Source organism: Dermacentor silvarum, chromosome 4 (assembly GCF_013339745.2).
Source record: "Dermacentor silvarum isolate Dsil-2018 chromosome 4, BIME_Dsil_1.4, whole genome shotgun sequence".
NCBI classification, from domain to species: domain Eukaryota; kingdom Metazoa; phylum Arthropoda; class Arachnida; order Ixodida; family Ixodidae; genus Dermacentor; species Dermacentor silvarum.
In genome coordinates, this window is record NC_051157.2 from 3,619,452 (window position 1) to 3,637,522 (window position 18,071).

The window sequence follows — 18,071 nt, forward strand, 5'->3', positions numbered from 1 at the left end:
GAAATTTCTGTTAGGATGCGGCCTTTCCAGCCCCCCTCCCCCCTTCCCCGGTCAAGTGGGTGCCTCCCAAGATGACATAACTTTCAGGTCACCATTGTGAGTTGGTAGCCTTTCCGCATGGTGTGTCACTTCCAACTAGAACATTTCCTTGTTGGGATCATCTGTGGACACAATAGTGAACCACTGTAACCAAATTAGATGCAGCTTAATTCGGTTACAGTCCTATTTTGGTGTGGATGAGCTTGACTCAGCCTCAGTGGTAGTGGTACTAACAGTGCGGGAGAGATCTAGTTAGGTAAATGATTAAATATTTTCCTGATGGGCATCAGAGGCCATCATGTTCGTGATGCGGTGCTACGAGTACCTAGACTCATGCAGGGTTATTGTGTAAAAGGACTTTAGGTGCATGTAGAGAAGAAATGAGTGGACTGGAAAGAGTTTCCAACTATAGTTGAACCAAATATCCCAGCAACAAGTAGTGATGTCGCGTAGGGTTCCTTGTTACAGGCCGCTTATTTGTTTCGCCAGGTTCACTCATATGATTACAGTGTTCGAAACCATAGCCGTGTTCCATGCAGTAATGCCCTATAGTTACTTTAAGTGTCAGTTGAAATTGCAATTTGTGTGCTTCACATGGTGCTTCAGATCACCAGCAATCTTTGTAGTACATAAGAGGCACATACCTCACTAGGAACTGGTTTGTTGACTTTGCTTTGACTGTGGCACGTAATGGCATTCTTTAGTGAACTTCAGTTACCATCAACATCTTCTGTTTGTACACTTCTTTGCCCTCTGAATGTGTGGGCTTGGGTTAACTTATCCAGTCCATGCATGCTAGTTGTTTTGACGTTTATATGCGATTTACTGATTGTGTACAGAGCTCTGCTTATACCAAAGGAGGTAAATGTAACGAGCACTTAGCACAGTCTTTCCAACAAGCAATGCAATCTGCATTGGTGCTGCATGCCAAATGGCACATATGCAGGTGGCTGACGCAAGGCTTCAGGTCCCAAGGTCGCCTGGCGATTGACAGTCGTGGCCATAAGGACCTGAATTTGGCAGTGGACCTTGATGGCTCTAGCCTTGATGCCAAAGGAGGCATTGTTGGTGGGGCCATCGAGCTAAGCCGTATCCACACACACAGTGAGTACTTCCCTTAATTGACACTACCCTGAGGTGGCTATAAACTGGGCTCATCATGTAATCAGGGCATTCAGCATGTTTTCAGTATGGGCACCCCACGATGCAGTGGGCCTGCAGGAGAGCTGGGGCCGGGAGCCAGTGCACACATTGACGCTGGCATTGTGGGCAGCTGAGAGTCGACTTGACTACATGGGCAGCAGTGTGCTCATGGGCCGAGTTTCTCAGCTCACTGTGGAGCTGCGGGATGAGTGGCGGCTCTGTGAAGGCTGTGAGGCTACGAAGCGACCGGCCCTGCTGTTTGTCCACGGCCAGGTCAGTTCACAATGTCATTACTTTGGGGGCTTTGTACATTTTGTGCACTGTGTTTGGTGAGACCTGAAACACCGCATGTGGCATCAGAGACTATTTCGTGACTGCAACAGTTGTGGAACAGCTGGAAGCACGTAAATTACAAGCAGGAATCCTGACATTGCACATGCTTTTCTCTCAGATCTGCATCATTATTTTACTTCAGAAAACACATTGCCATTGCCTCAGTTGTTTAAAAGCTCATCTATGCTTTACCACATCTGTCCTCAATCATTCCAGTCTTTGGCATATGCGGTGTTAGAATCCACACTAGGTTGCCAACTCTTGAGTGAATGAAGGAGGGACGGAGGTGGGGTTTGAGGAGGGGGAGGGGGGCGGTTGGCGAAGACTGATCTTGTCAGTGCCAGGAGTCACCAGTATGTACATGCAGCAAAGTTGAAAAAAATTTTTTGTCTTACCATGGTCGCGATTTACAAGAGAAAGGTGCAGTATAGTTGCCTGGCTAACATGGCTACCAATGCGGATAGAGGTGTGTGACTACAGCTGAACTAGAACCACACTACAGCGACTACAGCTGAACTAGAACCACAACAAAAACAGCACCGCCTTTATGTTTATAAGAAGGCAACAGAACACAAAAAAGAAGAATGTACGAACGAGCTGTTGGGCAATATGAAAAGTATTTCTGGTGTGTTCATCATTATACAGTAAAATAAATAGTCGAGACATTTGGCTGTCACAACTGGGTCAAGTCAAAACATGGGACATTTACTCAAGTCAGGACTGTCCCGCTAAATTCGGGATGGTTTGCAACCCTAATTCATACAGAAAAGCAAGCTGATTGAAATAATAGCAAGTAGAGCATGTGCAGGTGCAACATTGGAATCACAAGGGGTCTTACTTAGGTAAGCTGTGCACAGACTAACACTCACCAAACAGAACCTGTTTAGAGCAAGCTTTGTGCTTAGAATGGTGCTTGATAGCAGCATGCCAAGCTTGGCAGCAGTTGTTGAATCAAATCTTCTGATTTAATCTGTCATTGCGTCATTGTAGCATCATCGTCATCAAAACCTTATGGGGCCACGGCTGGACTCGACTCCGTCCTCCGCGCTCCCTTATGGCCTTTGCAATGATGAATGCTGCTGCCTGCCGCCTGCTACTCTGTGGTGGCACTGTTAGCTCACCGTTGCCGCCTCCACAAAGCGCGTTCACAGATGCGCTCCGGCAGGCAGCATATGAGCAACATCTGTGTGACTCCGGCTGTCGGGTGCAAGTTATCTCAAATTTTAAGGCCTAAACTTTATTTTCAGTGCCAGTAGTCAACACCATAGCCTCATACGATGTGTATGAAACGGCTTACAGCATCTGCTTGAAGCCGCAAGCCTGTAGCAGACGACGCTGGAAAGATTAAATTGGAAGGTTAAGCCAACACCCACAATTATTGAATACACATATCATTACTTAGGGAAAAATGATTATCTCAGTACATGCACTTCAATTTATAAGAGAGGTACGGATACTGCGAGGCTACAACAAAGATAAAAATTGTACAGGTACAAACTATTTATTTACTGATCAATACAGTGCGCTCTTGTACATTTGGTGCCAACAACATTCACATCATGTACATTAAAGCCTAAAATATTTTCTCGATGGCTTATGCACATAAGCAACTCGTTTTTCTTTTTTTTTTCCGTTACCATCTTTGTGTGATTCACTAGAAGTAGTCTGAAAAATTTGTCAGCAATCACACCAGCTGTGCGCCTTGTGTGACCATTGCCAACATCTTCTGGGCAGTTCAAGATGGGCGATTGTTCAAGGTAGGGTGCAATGAGAAGTTGCAGCACTTCATGCACTTTTGTTCGCGGAAGGTGCTTCGCAGCCGTTTCAAAGAAAGCCACAATGTTGTCCAAAAGTGCCAAAAACATGCAATTTGTGTAATGGAGTTCACTTTTGTTCTGTTCATGCAATAGAGTGAACAAGGGATTCCCTTTGTTAGTCGTCATCACACATGCATCGCAGCCAAACTCACTAATGAGTTTCACGAGGTACCCCCAACATACACCAGACCGCAGTATGTCACTGAGGGTAATGGATTCAAAAAAGTGTCCTTTCAGGTTCTCTAGCTGTGCTTCCTGTGGTACAGCTTCCTCTGGTACAGCTCTAGCAAGCTCTTCAGCATGAGTATCTGTCACCTGCATTTGCTTTAGAGGGATGGCCTTACCTTTGACAATGTTATCAAGGGCAATTGTGACAGCTCTTGAATCAAGCACATCGTTACCCCCACACATGGACCTGAGCCGTCCGAAGAGTGCTTCAACTGGGTCACTGTTAAAGTTCCTCATCAGAACATATTTGATTCCCCTCCCTAGGAGGAACCTTGTTGTCTCTACTGTTGCCTTCGTGGTGAACAGCAAGGCGCGGTACATTTCGTCTGTGAATTTGCCCTTTCCTGATGCGATTGAGGCCTCTTGAATATTCCTCGCGTAGCAGGTGAAATCCTTTTCCAGCCATAGCATTCTGTGGTCGTTTTCGTCAGAGATGGGCTTCTTCTTGTCACTCCCTCTGTACACCATGTCATGGACGTCGAACCATTGCTTCATCATCTTCATGAAGAATATTGTTGGGCTCACTTCTCTGAAACTGTAAAGGGCTGGGTCGCCACACTGGTTCTCCTGGAGGTGACACAACACTGCAGTAACTTGCGGGGAGAATATGTGAACAGCGCGGAGCACATTCATTTTTTTCAAAGTTTGACGGGTAAACGTGCTTCCTGGTTAACTTTCTCGCCAGTTTGACGGTTTTGTCTTTTTGAAATTCATAAAGTTTCTGGACGAAGTTCTCAGTAATGACCTCTGTGCCGTCTGTAAGCTCACGTTCCAGGAACTGGCTGCGTATGTCTTTTGAAGATATGACAAGGTTCAAAACTCAGGAAAATGACTATCTGAATCATGAGGATGGGGGACTACTGTAGACAAACATCTACTTCCCATGTGTTTAAACATAGTGACATTTGCTGAGTAATTATCTGTAACGATTCTGACAATTACAAAGTCACAGGACTCCACAGCAGAGATTACCTCCTTGGTCCAAGCAAACAGGCGCCAAGCGCCAGTGTGGGTTCTTGGTGTCTCACAGGAGACCAACCACCGCGGGTTCGAGCTTAGCGAGCCACAGGGCCGCGTCAGCCGTCGCCTCCAGCACCGCTCGCGCGCGAGCTCAGAGGCCGCAAGGGGCTACCGAGCGACGCACGCAAAAACACAGTAAAGCCCTGAGTTGACGGAAACCGTTTACTGAAACCGTCGGCACCAGCACTGCACAAACGCCCGCACGGAGGGGAGCCAAAGGGGTCCCGCACCAGGGCGAAAATACAATAACAGGCGCCTATAGCACGTCGCGGCGAGAGCACAGGCTCAAGCTGGGACACGCCGCTAGGAAAAGTCCCGGCGGCTATGCTACTTGCTCTGGCGATAACCAATGGGTCAACTCGCGAGAGCACGGGCAATATCCTTCGGCTTAGGCTTTCGGCAAGTGCGGCTCGGCGGGGTACGACCTCGCGCGAGCACTAATGGCACCGCTCGTCGGCTTAGCGTCGGGAAAGGATCAGCACAAAGTACGCGCTCCCCGCACGGGCAAAGGCACCGTGCGCGAGCTCAGTCCTAGTCACAAAGGTGTCGGCGGACGAGAGGAAAGCATGAACGTACCGTGCGCTGGTCCCGGAGAGAAGTCCACGCTTCCCCGCTAGCGGCCGACAACCGGCCGCGTAGTGACGTCAGCGCTCCGCCCCCACCGCCAACCGCCGCGTGCGCAGCGCCACCGCGGGAACCGGTTAGGCGGCGCGGGCGGAGAAGGAGGCCAGCGGGGAACGATGGCGAGGGATGGCAGAGCAGGCGAAGCGCGCGCGATCATGCCGGCGCAACCCTCAATCCCCACAAGTGTTTGTTGTCATTGTACTCTTTCATCTTTCCTTTCTCTACAGCAAGCTTTCTCAGGAACCCCCAGCACTTCAAGTGCTAGTTTCTCAGGAGCCCCCCGCACTTATAGTGCTAGCTGGGGGGTCACGGGCCCGGGTCGTCCGAAGCGTTTGTCGGCGGGCTCGGGCTTGAGGCCGTGGCATAACACAGTAGGCATAACACACCGAGTTCCTCGCCGCTTCGCCCCGCGGACACAGAGGCACATATGCCTCTAAATAGTTCGACACAAGCTGCGGATGCGTCCGAACCTTCGGGGCGGTAGTATTCCGTCGAGCAAAATAATGATGCAGAATGCACTGCAAGTCATGCAGAGCTTAGCCGGCGCCCTGCAGAACACAATGCAGGCCCTGCCGCAGAGCAAGCGACCACGAATTAAGGTAGACATGCCTACCTATAGTGGGTACCACAATTGCACTAGTACAAATGAATACCTCGACCGTCTGCAGTATTATCAGCAAGCAACAGGGCTTTCAGATGCCGAACTTCTCGCGCGCTTGGTCCCTGCTTCACTGACTGAGCAGGCGGCTCATTGGTTCCGACTGGCCGGACACCGAGCCCGCACGGTAGAAGAGTTCTGCGAGAACTTCCGCGAGGAATTTCTTCCGGCCAACTACGAGTGGCGTTTGAGGAGAGAGTTGAAGTTGCGGTATCCAGCATCCGGACGAGTTCCTGTTGGAGTATGTTCGAGCGATGGACGAACTTTATCGTCTTGCGAGCCTCTCACCACCGAGGCCGAGAAAGTCGAGTGCGTCACACAGCAAGTGCACCAGACTTTCGCGGCCTACTTCAGGGAATGTCGGTTCAGAGACCTAGACAAGCTCGCCGTCGAAGCAAAATGCATCCAAGGGGACATCCTCGTGTCACGAGCATACTGTCCGCCTCCACACACCGCGCTGTCACTCGAGCCTCGATGCGCGTGGAACGGCGGCGGGGCCGCTTCACATTCCCCTAGGATCGACGCGTCGGCATCATTCGCCGACGAGCAGGTCTAGCGTGGTTGGGAATTATCAGACCGCGCCTTGGACCCTGTGGGGTCTCACACATGCTCTTGGGACAAAGGAACGACAACACAGTAGTGCAAACAATCAAAAGGGCATTTATTGCACCTTTCATACACTATTGCACACTAGCTGAATTACTACCAATAGAACATTCACATGGGCGCGCGACAAATCAAGTAAGTCCGACTCACCGCGGCCCGATAGCGAGCGAATACGTTCGCCCCATGCTGTGACACCATCGCCTAGTCGTTCACGTGTACGGTCACGCGAATGGTGGCGCGTTCGAACGATCCGTGTTCGTCCATACCGGTGCCCCGCTCCGAGCCACGCAAGACGTCTCGCGAAGCGTGGATCGGCGCACGTGCGGGACGTCCGCATCGCTCACCGAATTCAACCCAAAGAGAGAGCGCCTTCGATCTTTTTCTCCCAAGTCACCCCGCCGTTCGGTGACATTAGCATTGCGACACTCGCGCCATCTCTCGCAACGCGCCGCAGCCACTACTACCGCCTCCGGAGCCCAGCCATGTGGTGAAGCCGGACCACAGGAGACGCCTGCGAGTCGCGCATCCCCACATCCCCCCAACCTTAAATCACTACACATACTCCGGCGAAACATCAGGTCTATCAACGCGCCAATCGCGAACAGAAGTTAGTACATGCGACAGTGGCGCCGCCGAGGAAATGTCCACACGTTATCCACAACATGCGAGCCGACATTGTCTCTGGGGTTCACTGCTGGCGTCCGTTGGTCACAGCCTTAGCTCTGCAGATTCGATGGCACGACTCCAGCACAGGACTCCGGAAACGGCGACGCGCCCTTCCGGCGAGAGCCGCTGTCGCCGTTGGTGACTGCCGGCTCTTTTCCCAGCCGCTGAGGGTAACGAGCCGGACACAGGCGGCCGCCGAAATCGCTGCGCCGAATTGGCCACAGGCATCTGCATCGTCTGGGGTAGCTCGTTCGTAGGCCGGGGCAGCAGCGCAGACGATGTGCAGGTGACAGCAAACTAGGGGTGACTCCGCTCACGCTGCGTACACTCAACGCACTCGACAAACACTAAAGTAGTGCAAGGGAGAGGAATTCGGCACACGCATCGCCCACGTGGTACGATGTTCAATTCGGCTAGCAAAAATTTCGGGTGGCATTTCAGATGCTAAGTTCACGCGAACAATTGAAGCTTGCTTTCTTGAGTCGAACGAGTAATTTCAATTCGTGCGATGCGAACTAATGAGGGAAGCAATGTGCGACACCTCAACACCACGGTCCACCAGGTTGTGTCCCTCCATGTGCGATAGGCGGCTTCGTAAAGCCTTAGGCCTAATGCGTCGCTATCCTGACAACAACCGGCATCAAAAAAAAGAATACATCACCCAAAATGGGCACAACAGGCAGCCGCGATGAGATGTTAGCTCTGTGAGGTGGTCCTACTCCGCTCGGTGCACACAGCATCCGAGTTGACGGCGCCCACCGTCCCAGACGGTGCCGGAGCGCCTGGTGCCAGGCCGCAATACCAGTCAGCCCGTAGCGACACCCGTGGCCCGCGGCTACCCGGCTCCCTGAGCCTCGACTTCCGAAGTCAAAGATATAGAAGAAGCTATGTACATAAGAAATTCGACCACCCACAGGGCTTCCGTACTCACTCGCTTCAGGCTTGCCAATGCTCCGCGGGCGCTAGGCCTCGCTTTCCCAGGATGCAGACCACGTGGCTCTCATACCGACCAGTGTACCTCAAAACACTCGCGAAAAGGCTTAGCATGTTGAAAAGTTCAAACACGCTACAGCAACCGTCGCCTCGCTCAAGAAAGCACACCGCCGACACTAGCGATCAAAATCCACGCTAGGACTACGCTTCGGTTGAAACATCTCGAACCGAGCAAAACTGTTAAAATTATCGTCCGATGCCCCAAGAGCCCCACGTTGGGCGCCAGATGTGGGGTCTCACACATGCTCTTGGGACAAAGGAACGACAACACAGTAGTGCAAACAATCAAAAGGACATTTATTGCACCTTTCATACACTAATACACACTAGCCGAATTGCAACCAATAGAGCATTCACATGTAGATGTGGGGTCTCACACATGCTCTTGGGACAAAGCAACGACAAAACAGTAGTGCAAACAATCAAAAGGGCATTTATTGCGCCTTTCATACACTAATACACACTAGCCGAATTGCAACTAATAGAGCATTCACATGGGCGCGCGACAAATCAAGGAAGTCCAACTCACCGCGACCCGATAGCAAGCGAATACGTTCGCCCCATGCTGTGACACCATCGCCTAATCGTTCACGTGTACGGTCACGCGAACGGTGGCGCGTTCAAACGATCCTTGTTCGTTCATATCGGTGCCCCGCTCCGAGCCACGCGAGACGTCTCGTGAAGCGTGGATCAGCGCACGCGCGGGACGTCCGCGTCGCTCACCGATCCCAACCCAAAGAGAGAGCGCCTTCGACCTTTTTCTCCCAAGTCACCCCGCCGTTTGGTGACGTTAGCATCGCGACACTCGCGCCATCTCTCGCAACGCGCCGCAACCACTACGACCGCCTCCGGCGCCCAGCCGCGCGGTGAAGCCGGACCACAGGAGACGCGTGAGAGTCGCGCATCCCCACAACCCGTACGCCTAAGCACTGAAAACAGCACAGCATAATGCGGCACGCAGTGCGCCGTGACAGGAACTTGCGACTAATGCGGAAGAGCAGCACATACCGACCGCCGAGCGTGGAAGCTACGGCCCGCCGGATTGGAGTGACGGGTGCCCACGCCACTGAGGCTTCGGTGGCCGTTGCTACCAGTGCGGCAGGACTGGGGCACATCGCCCGTGACTGCGCAAGCACGCCGGGCCGAGGTCGAGCACGTGGTTCGGAAAACGGGCGAGGCCATAGGTGATCCACTTTGGGTCCTGGGCGGCGATCTCGAACACAACCGGTGATAGCGAGTTACTTGCGCCTTTGGCTTGTCGCGTAGGAAATGTCGCGGACTCACAGGCACCTTTTATCGAGCTAACGATAGCCCAAAAGAACTTTGCGGCATTATTGGATACTGGGGCAAGCACTTCTTTATTTGGTGACGAAGTGTTACATCATCTCCGCGAGAACAATATCCGCTTAAGAGATAGTGACACCACTTTCCGCCTTGCTTCCAGCACAGCACGATCGAGCGGTGCAGCTAGGCTAGTTAACTGTTGGGAGAGACGCGTCAGGCAACAACGCCTCGTACATCTTCTCGGTCTGTCGGTGCCTGTTATTTTAGGTCGAGACTTTCTCGCCAAGTTGGGTATTTTGATAGACATCGGCAGCAGAGGTTACTGAGAGAATGGAACGGGCGCTTTGAAGCGTTTCGCAAAAGCGCCCGTGCCTGCGGAGACACGCCAGACTCCGGGTGCGGCGCGAGCAGGCCACACCCAGCCACAGCCGAGCGAGCAAACAGTAATCAGTAAAGGTGAAGAAAGCAATAGAGAGATGGTGGCACAACATTGTGCCGCGGTGTTGCAAGGGGCAGCGCACCCACTTTTGTCAGAGGTCAACAGCCTGCCAGAGAGAGAAAGGGCACGACTGTCATCGCTGTTGTACGAATACGACACGATTTTCACAGACCGTCTGGGCCGCACTACGCTAGTCAGGCACAGGATAGACAAGGGTGAAGCTGCGCCGTGGAAATGTAATCCTCGGCCGATAAGCTTGACTAAGCGGAAAGCACTTGACAGCGCCTTAGACGAACTCATCGACACAGGCGTTGTGGAAACGTCGAACAGCCCGTGGGGCTTCTCGGTAGTTCTAGTCCTGAAGAAGGACGATACTTATCGCCTTTGTGTAGACTACCGCAGGCTGAATGAGGTTACGAAGAAGGATGCGTACCCTCTACCCTCCATTTCCTCTTTGGTATCTAACCTAGGCGGGGCGAAGTACTTTACGTCGCTCGATGCTAGTTCTTTTGGCTTAGTTTGAGCTCCCGCTACTTATCAGAGGTTGATGGACCGAGTTCTAGGAGATGCGAAGTGGCAACATGCTCTCGCATATCTCGACGACATAGTGGTTTATTCGAAAACATTCGACGAGCACTTGCGCCACTTGAGAGAAGTCCTAGACAGGCCTAGCTCCGCGGGTATCACGCTGAACCCGAGTAGAGCTCAGATAGCTGCGACCAGAATATCGCTGTTGGGTTCCACGCTGGACAACGGCCGCATTCTGTCGATATCGGCGAACTGAGACGCTTTCTGGGATTGGGAAACTTTTACCACCAATTCATTCCAGACTGCGCGGCAGTGCAAGCGCCTTTAACGAAGCTCTTGAGGAAAGACAAGCATTGGACTTGGGCTCAAGAGCAGGAGGCGGCACTGCGCGGCCTCACAAAGGTGCTCGCTGACACGGCAGAGTTACAGCTGCCTGACTTGAATAGGGAGTTTGTGATTCAAACAGGCGCAAGTGACTTGGGTCTAGGTGCAATTTTGCTTCAGGAGCACGGAAGCATTCTCCAACCGGTTGCGTTCGCGAGCCGTTCGTTGACGCCGGCAGAAAGGAACTACTCAGTGACAGAGAATCAGTGTCTCGCAATAGTTTTCGCTAGCGCTGCGAAAGTTCGACTTATATGTCGACGGAGTGGCATTCACGATTGAGACTGACCACATGGCTCTCACTTGGTTGAGGCGCTTGAGCAAGCCGAGTGCCCGCCTGACGCGTTGGGCACTGCTGCTGCAGCGTTACGACTTAACCGTGCAGTACCGCAAATCAAAAAGCAATGCTGCAGCTGACGCACTTTCGCGAGCGCCAGTCTGAGGCGAGCAAGAAACCCTGGCCGTAGCCCGAGTAAGGAACGTGGAACAACCGTCGAACCTGGGCGAGCGCGTGAACCACGTAGATTTTTACGGTTCTGCAGGAGTTGTCTTCAGTAGAAAGGAGCTGTTTGAGGCTCAGCAAAAGAATATGTTTTGTCGAAAAGTGCTCGACGGGCTCCAGGAGCCGGGCGGCGCAGTCGCCACGCACATGGAGGCAGCTGGTATTGCGTCGGTGCGGAGCGCTCAGAAACAGCTGGTAATGCTGTGAGAGCGCTGGATTCCTATCTGCTGAATTCCGACGGCATCCTGCTGCGGTATATTCCCACCGAGAACGAAACAAGTGAGGCGTTTAAGGTGGTGATACCGCGCACGTTGAGAGGAGCACTGCTACGCTACTTTCACGACTCATGCATTGCGGGGCACGCGAGCGGCCCCAAGATTTATCTTGTGTCGCTTCGCTACCTGGCCAGGCATGAAAAGGGACGTGATTCGCTATGCCCGCTCGTGTCATATGTGCCAAAGCGTGACGCCCCGAGGCGGACGACCGCCCGGCTTCATGCCGCTTATCGACAGCCAGACTCCCTGGCAAATCGCAGCGTGTGACGTCATGGGACCGTATCCCACAACACCGAGCAGGAACAAATTCTTGCTGGTGGTCACGGATCACTTCAGTAAATGGGTAGAACTTTTCCCCCTACGAAAACTGACGGCACGAGTGATCATGGATAAGTTGATGGAGGTTTTCACCAGGTTTGGTTTTCCGGAGCAGTTGATAACGGACAATGCATCCTACTTCACTGCAAAGGTGTTCGTTGACTCATGCGCCGCACTTGGCATTAAGCACAAGAAAACAACAACCTACCATGCTCAGTCGAACCCCACTGAACGAGTCAATCGCAACATGAAGCACATGCTTGTCGCGTTCTCTGAAAGACATAAGGACTGGGATACCTACCTTCCAGAGATCGGGTTTGCATTGCGATCGACAGTGAACCGCTCGACTGGGTATGCGCCTTCTTCTCTCAACCTGGGGAGAGAGCTGCCAAATCCGATGGATAGGGTTCTCGCGGAACACAGCGGAATGCCAGTCACGCCGTCAGCACGAGCTGAATACGCGACGCATCTACGTGCCAAGATGACGGAAGCTTTACATAAAGCACGCTGTAATCTTCGCACTGCTAGGGCACAACAGAAGGCGCAGTATGACCGCTCGCATCGGAACGTCCACTATGAAGTGGGCAATCTGGTGCTTCGACGCCAGCACATTCTCAGCGATGCTAGCAAACAGTTCGCTGCCTTCTGGTGGTGCAGTCTGCTGCCCGCCGAGCGGCCGGCACGGGAACACCGACCGCGTGCTTGGTTCAAAGACTATGTATCAAAGTAGTTGCATATTGTATATGGCGTACAGTATACTAGGTGATAATTTTATTTATTTTATTTATTTATTTTCAATACTGTGAGCCCTTTCGGGCTGTTACAGGGTGGGATAATTCACAATACTAAGAGCGAATATACAAACAGTGTAATACAAGCAACACAATGAAAACTGAAAGTAAAAATGTATAAACACCATACAATAGCATAAACAAAACAGCAGCAGAAATATCGCAGTACAATGCCAAAAAACATTGAATTTAAACATATAATGATTCTAGGTTTCTTTCAAAATTCGCAAGCGAATTCATACCATCAAATATTTCTGAGTTAAGTTGGTTCCACTCTTCTATAGTTCTGACCAGAAACGAATGTTTGTAAACATCGACTCTAGGCACATAAGGTCTAACAACGTATGGGTGACAGGACCGAGGTGACACTCTGCCAGGAGGCCGCAAGTAGAGTCCGGGATTTAGGTTTAACATGCCATTGTACAATTGATAAAAAAATTTTAGCCTGGCTATTTTCCTTCGTGAAGCTAAATCTGGAAGGTTTGCCTTATCAATCAATGCGGTAACAGATTCAGTTCTCTCGTACTTAGAAAAAATAAAGCGCACAGCAAGACGCTGTATACGCTCGATCTGATTTATTAGAGTTCGTCGATACGGGTCCCACACTATACTCGCGTACTCCAGGGTAGGTCGAACAATCGTAGTGTAAGCCTTCAGCTTTACGTCAGGGGACGCTTGCTTTAATTTCCGCCGAAGCATTCCCAGCTTTCGCTGTGCTGATCCACAAATGTTAGCAACATGTTCGTTCCAGCTTAAATTATGTGTGATGGTAACACCCAGATATTTCATCTTCAAGGTTCGTCGAATTTCCTTAAGTCCAATTTTGTAATTAAATTGCAATGGGGATTTTTTCGCTGTAACGCTCATGCAGACCGATTTATCAAAGTTAATTTCCATGTCGTATGCTGCACACCAATTAGAAATTACGTTTAGGGAATCATTTAGCAGGGATTGGTCGTGGACGCTCCTCACTCGACAAAACAACAGACAATCGTCCGCGAAAAGGCGAACCTCAATTAGTGGGTCCACATCTTTAGCAATATCGTTGATGTAAAGCAGAAATAGCAGGGGTCCTATTACAGATCCTTGGGGCACCCCAGAGGTGACAGGCAATGAAGCTGAGTACTCATCAGCTATTTCCACAAACTGCCGTCTGTTACACAAGTACGCCTCAATCCACTTTATCCACTACCTCAATCCACTTTACCACCATGGGATTTATACCGTATGTTTTCAGTTTTTGAATAAGTTTTACGTGGCAGACTTTATCAAACGCTTTTGAGAAATCCAGAGCAATAACGTCAACTTGCTCTTTCTGGTTTATAGTATCTGCAAAATACTGAATTGTTTCAAAGAGCTGCGTAACGGTTGATAAGCGCCTTCGGAAACCATGTTGTTTAGCATAGAATAAATTGTCTTCGGCATACTGAGCCAGATATTTGTTAATTACATGTTCAAGTAGTTTGCATACGGTGCATGTTATCGAGATGGGACGATAATTACTTAATTTTAGCTTGTCTCCAGCTTTGAAGATCGGAACAACGCGGGCAACTAACCAGTCATCTGGCAAGGCACCCATTTCGAGGGAAGCAGTGAATATTTCTACTAAAAAATTAGAAACCCATTCACAATAACGTTTCAGAAACGCATTCGGTATTTTATCGGGACCAGAACTTTTCCTCACATCTAGATTTAGAAGTAGTGCTACGATTCCGTCTTTAGAAATAATGAAGTCACTACTACGTTCTTCATTTACCCCAGCTTCTTCTACCAGATATTCTTTCTTAGAGGAAAACACAGTGACAAAGTAGTTGTTAAAAGCCTCAGCCATTCTCACCGGTTCGCTACAGACGGTTTCATTGACTAAAACACCATGTATCATTGGCTTTGAAGAAGATAAGTACCTCCAGAATTTTTTCGGGTTATGAGCCATGTAATCAGTCAGCGTAGACGAAAAGAAACGAGTTCGGGCATCTTTCAGCTCTCTTCGTATCTGGGTGCCAAGCGCCGAAATCGCTGCCGCTATCTTTGGAACTTTTTTTAGAGCACGTCGCAGTCGGCGCTTTAAATGAATAATATTGCGGGTTACCCACGGGTTGGCCCTTTCTATTCGCTTAACTTTCCTGGGAACAAACCGAGATAAACAATGTGATACCAGGGACTTAAAGTGCTCCCACAATTTATTTACATCTTTTTCCCGTGGAAGCATGTCGAAACCTATTTCCAGAGCATCCAGAATTGATGTGTCATCAGCTCGTTGAAAATCGTACACGTATGCTGTTCGGGCTTTAGTTAATTTTTCGTTTGTCGCACTAAGGACAACTACTACAGATTTATGGTCTGATATCCCATCTTCAACAGTGACATCATGGGTGAAAGTTTTATCAGACAAAAATATTAAGTCTAGAATTGACTGGCAATTGTCTTGTATCCGTGTTGGGCAATTCACTACTTGTACTAGGCTGTGGTTTACCATTATTTCCAACATTACGTCCGCGTGCAAACGATTTAAGGAACCTGAAATTCGGCTATTCCAATCAACACCCGGTAAATTGAAATCGCCCATAAGTACTATTCTGCTTCGCATATTTGTGATTGCACTCAAATAAGCATCAATTTTCTCAAAAAAGTCCACTGAACTTGTTGGTGATCTATATACTACGCCGATAAGTAATATAGTCTCACCGAGAAATAGCCGACACCAAACGCTTTCATGATCATCGATGTTCGGGAGCGACTCATATTTAAACGTTTTTTTAATCAATAATGCAACGCCACCGCCCCTACTCGTCCTGTCTTTTCGAATAACGTTGTAGCCGCTAGGAAATACCTCATCGCTCTGAATGTCAATGTGCAACCAAGTTTCCGTTATTCCTATTATATGGGGGTCATATAACAAAGACATGCGTTCAAGTTGTTCATGCTTGTTAGCAATGCTTCGTGCGTTAACATTTATAAGCCTTATTTCCTGTGGCTTTTGATGTCATACATTGTCGCGAGACGCAGAAGCTGAATGTTTAGGCACTTGTACACGAGTATGATTGCACAAGGTCCCATGTGTAGGCCGTTCCGTTGATAAAAAGCCTGTCATTAACAAGCTTCACCTTCGCGCCAGCCCTTTTATCTGATTGCGCAGAACGCCACAGTTCTTTCCTTTTTCGTTGCGTTTCATACGAGTAATCATGAGAAAGGTTCACGTTTGTTCCTTTCAGTTTCTTACAGTTCTCAAAAATCGCTTCTTTTTCCTTGTGATTATAAAGCTTCAAAATAACAGGTCTATCTTGGTCTCTTTTCTTTTGCCCCAGCCTATGAATTCTTTCTATCGACGTCACTTCTACACCAAGGCGATCAGAAAAGATACCTTTCACAACTGCGTTTTCAATTCCTTCTTTTGTTTCATTGGGACTCTCCGGGACTCCGTACACAATAATGTTGTTCCTCCTAGCCCTGTCCTCTAATTCAACAATTTTCTTTCCTTGTTGTTTAATTGTCTGTTCCAGGTTGCGGACAGTGATTTCGAGACCTTCCAGTCTCGCGCATGTCGCCGCCACTTTATCAAGTTTTTGTTCAAACAAAGAAAGCTTAGAATTCATTTGTGTTTGTGTCTCAAGAATAAGTTGCAGCATTTCTTCAGTAGTAGGGCCGGGATTTGTCTCAATATCCCCGCAAAGTAAGAGTTTCAAATGAGACCACAACAAGTTTATCGCATCAACACAATTCACTGGGAGCGGCAGCATAATTAGACACAGAGAATCTGACTTAAATGAAACAGGCGAATAGTAACTAACCTGTAAAACAAGCCATGCGGATTTAAGCGACATGACTGCAGTACTGCTGCCGCTCCCACTGAAGAAGTAGCGATGCGGTGAAGGCTTTATAGGCTCCGGAAAGCAAGGTGATCCTGGCGACGCCCAGTTTCCTGGCCATATGACGTCATCCGCTTGCAATCGCCAAGTCGAGAAGTCGATCAATGACGCGTTTCCTTGTCCACTTGAGGCAGCAAAAGTGACGGTCAACGGCAGAATCTGTAAAACAAGCCATGCGGATTTAAGCGACATGACTGCAGTACTGCTGCCGCTCCCACTGAAGAAGTAGCGATGCGGTGAAGGCTTTATAGGCTCCGGAAAGCAAGGTGATCCTGGCGACGCCCAGTTTCCTGGCCATATCACGTCATCCGCTTGCAATCGCCAAGTCGAGAAGTCGATCAATGACGCGTTTCCTTGTCCACTTGAGGCAGCAAAAGTGACGGTCAACGGCAGAATCTGTAAAACAAGCCATGCGGATTTAAGCGACATGACTGCAGTACTGCTGCCGCTCCCACATAAATAATTTTTAAGTATTACGCAATTAAAAAATTCTTGTGGCACATAGCATAATCCTTGTCGTTGAGCTGGATTAGTCGAAGAGGCGGACATTACTGGCATGAGAAGTCGAAACACATACTCAACAAATTAACAAAAATTGACTAATTAACTTTTTAATTACTTACGTTATGGCACATATTTCAATTAACAAATTGTAGCCAGTGAGTTTGCAAGATGAATCTACTTGAAATGAATTTCCAGGATGACACCGACTTTGAGATGTCATTTCCCAAAGTGTGGAACAAAATACAAGGGCGTTCCAGTTACTTTTGTGCTTGAATGCATAAAAAAGCGTTTTGTTAAAAAAGTAAGTGGACCCGCAGTGCATTCTTACAGCGAGTTTCATGGTGCATATCTCCAAACTGGTGTCATTCTGGAAATTCATCCCTATTGGATACGCCTGACAAACTCACTGGCTAGAATTCCTAAATTGCAATGTGTGTCCTAAATGTGTGTGGCAAGACGAGAATAGGTTCTCCTCTTGAATGTCCAATACTAGGAGCACTCTTCTATGGCTTAGATGGCATGTCGCCCACCAGATAGAAGCACTTACTTGACAATTTCGGTTTCTCCTGCGGCAGGAGCACTGTATTTCTTTTTTTTTTTAACATGGCATCCAGTGGCGGTGACACATGCATAGTTGGCCCGTCAACCCGAAAAAGAAGCTTTTCATCTTCGTCATCTTCTTCCAATGAAGATGATTCGGATACCGATGTTTATCTTGTGTCTGAAAATGAAGAAGACAGCGATAGGGATGCTGAATTGAGCAGTTCTTCTGGTGATGACAAGAACATCTCTGAAGCGAACATTGCGAGTGCTCGTCAGTGGGTGCAACTTTATGTCGACAATTCTGGTGCAAAGCCTCCTCTCCATTTTTAGCCGTTCCAGGCAAGACTTTCAATTTGATGTCGCCAGATGACCGTCTGGAGTACATACAGCAGTTTCTCTTGATGAACTGATTACACTAGTGGTCGATGAAACCAATCGCAACGTGGCTGAAAAGCTAATTGATTTGGTTAGTATGTGGTGCAAATACTTTTTAAACATCGAGTAGTTGCTTTT

At 49.2% G+C, this 18,071-nt stretch overlaps 1 protein-coding gene across 1 annotated transcript in view; it reads left to right on the plus strand.

Annotated features, from left to right (window-relative positions):
- LOC119448019 (transmembrane protein KIAA1109 homolog) overlaps positions 1–18,071 on the plus strand; it is a 431,927-nt gene that overhangs the window by 382,970 nt on the left and 30,886 nt on the right. Inside the window, exons 28-29 of the mRNA XM_049665124.1 lie at positions 986–1,143; positions 1,250–1,455. Coding sequence (XP_049521081.1) covers positions 986–1,143; positions 1,250–1,455 — 364 coding nt within the window. The remainder of the gene's footprint in view (positions 1–985; positions 1,144–1,249; positions 1,456–18,071) is intronic.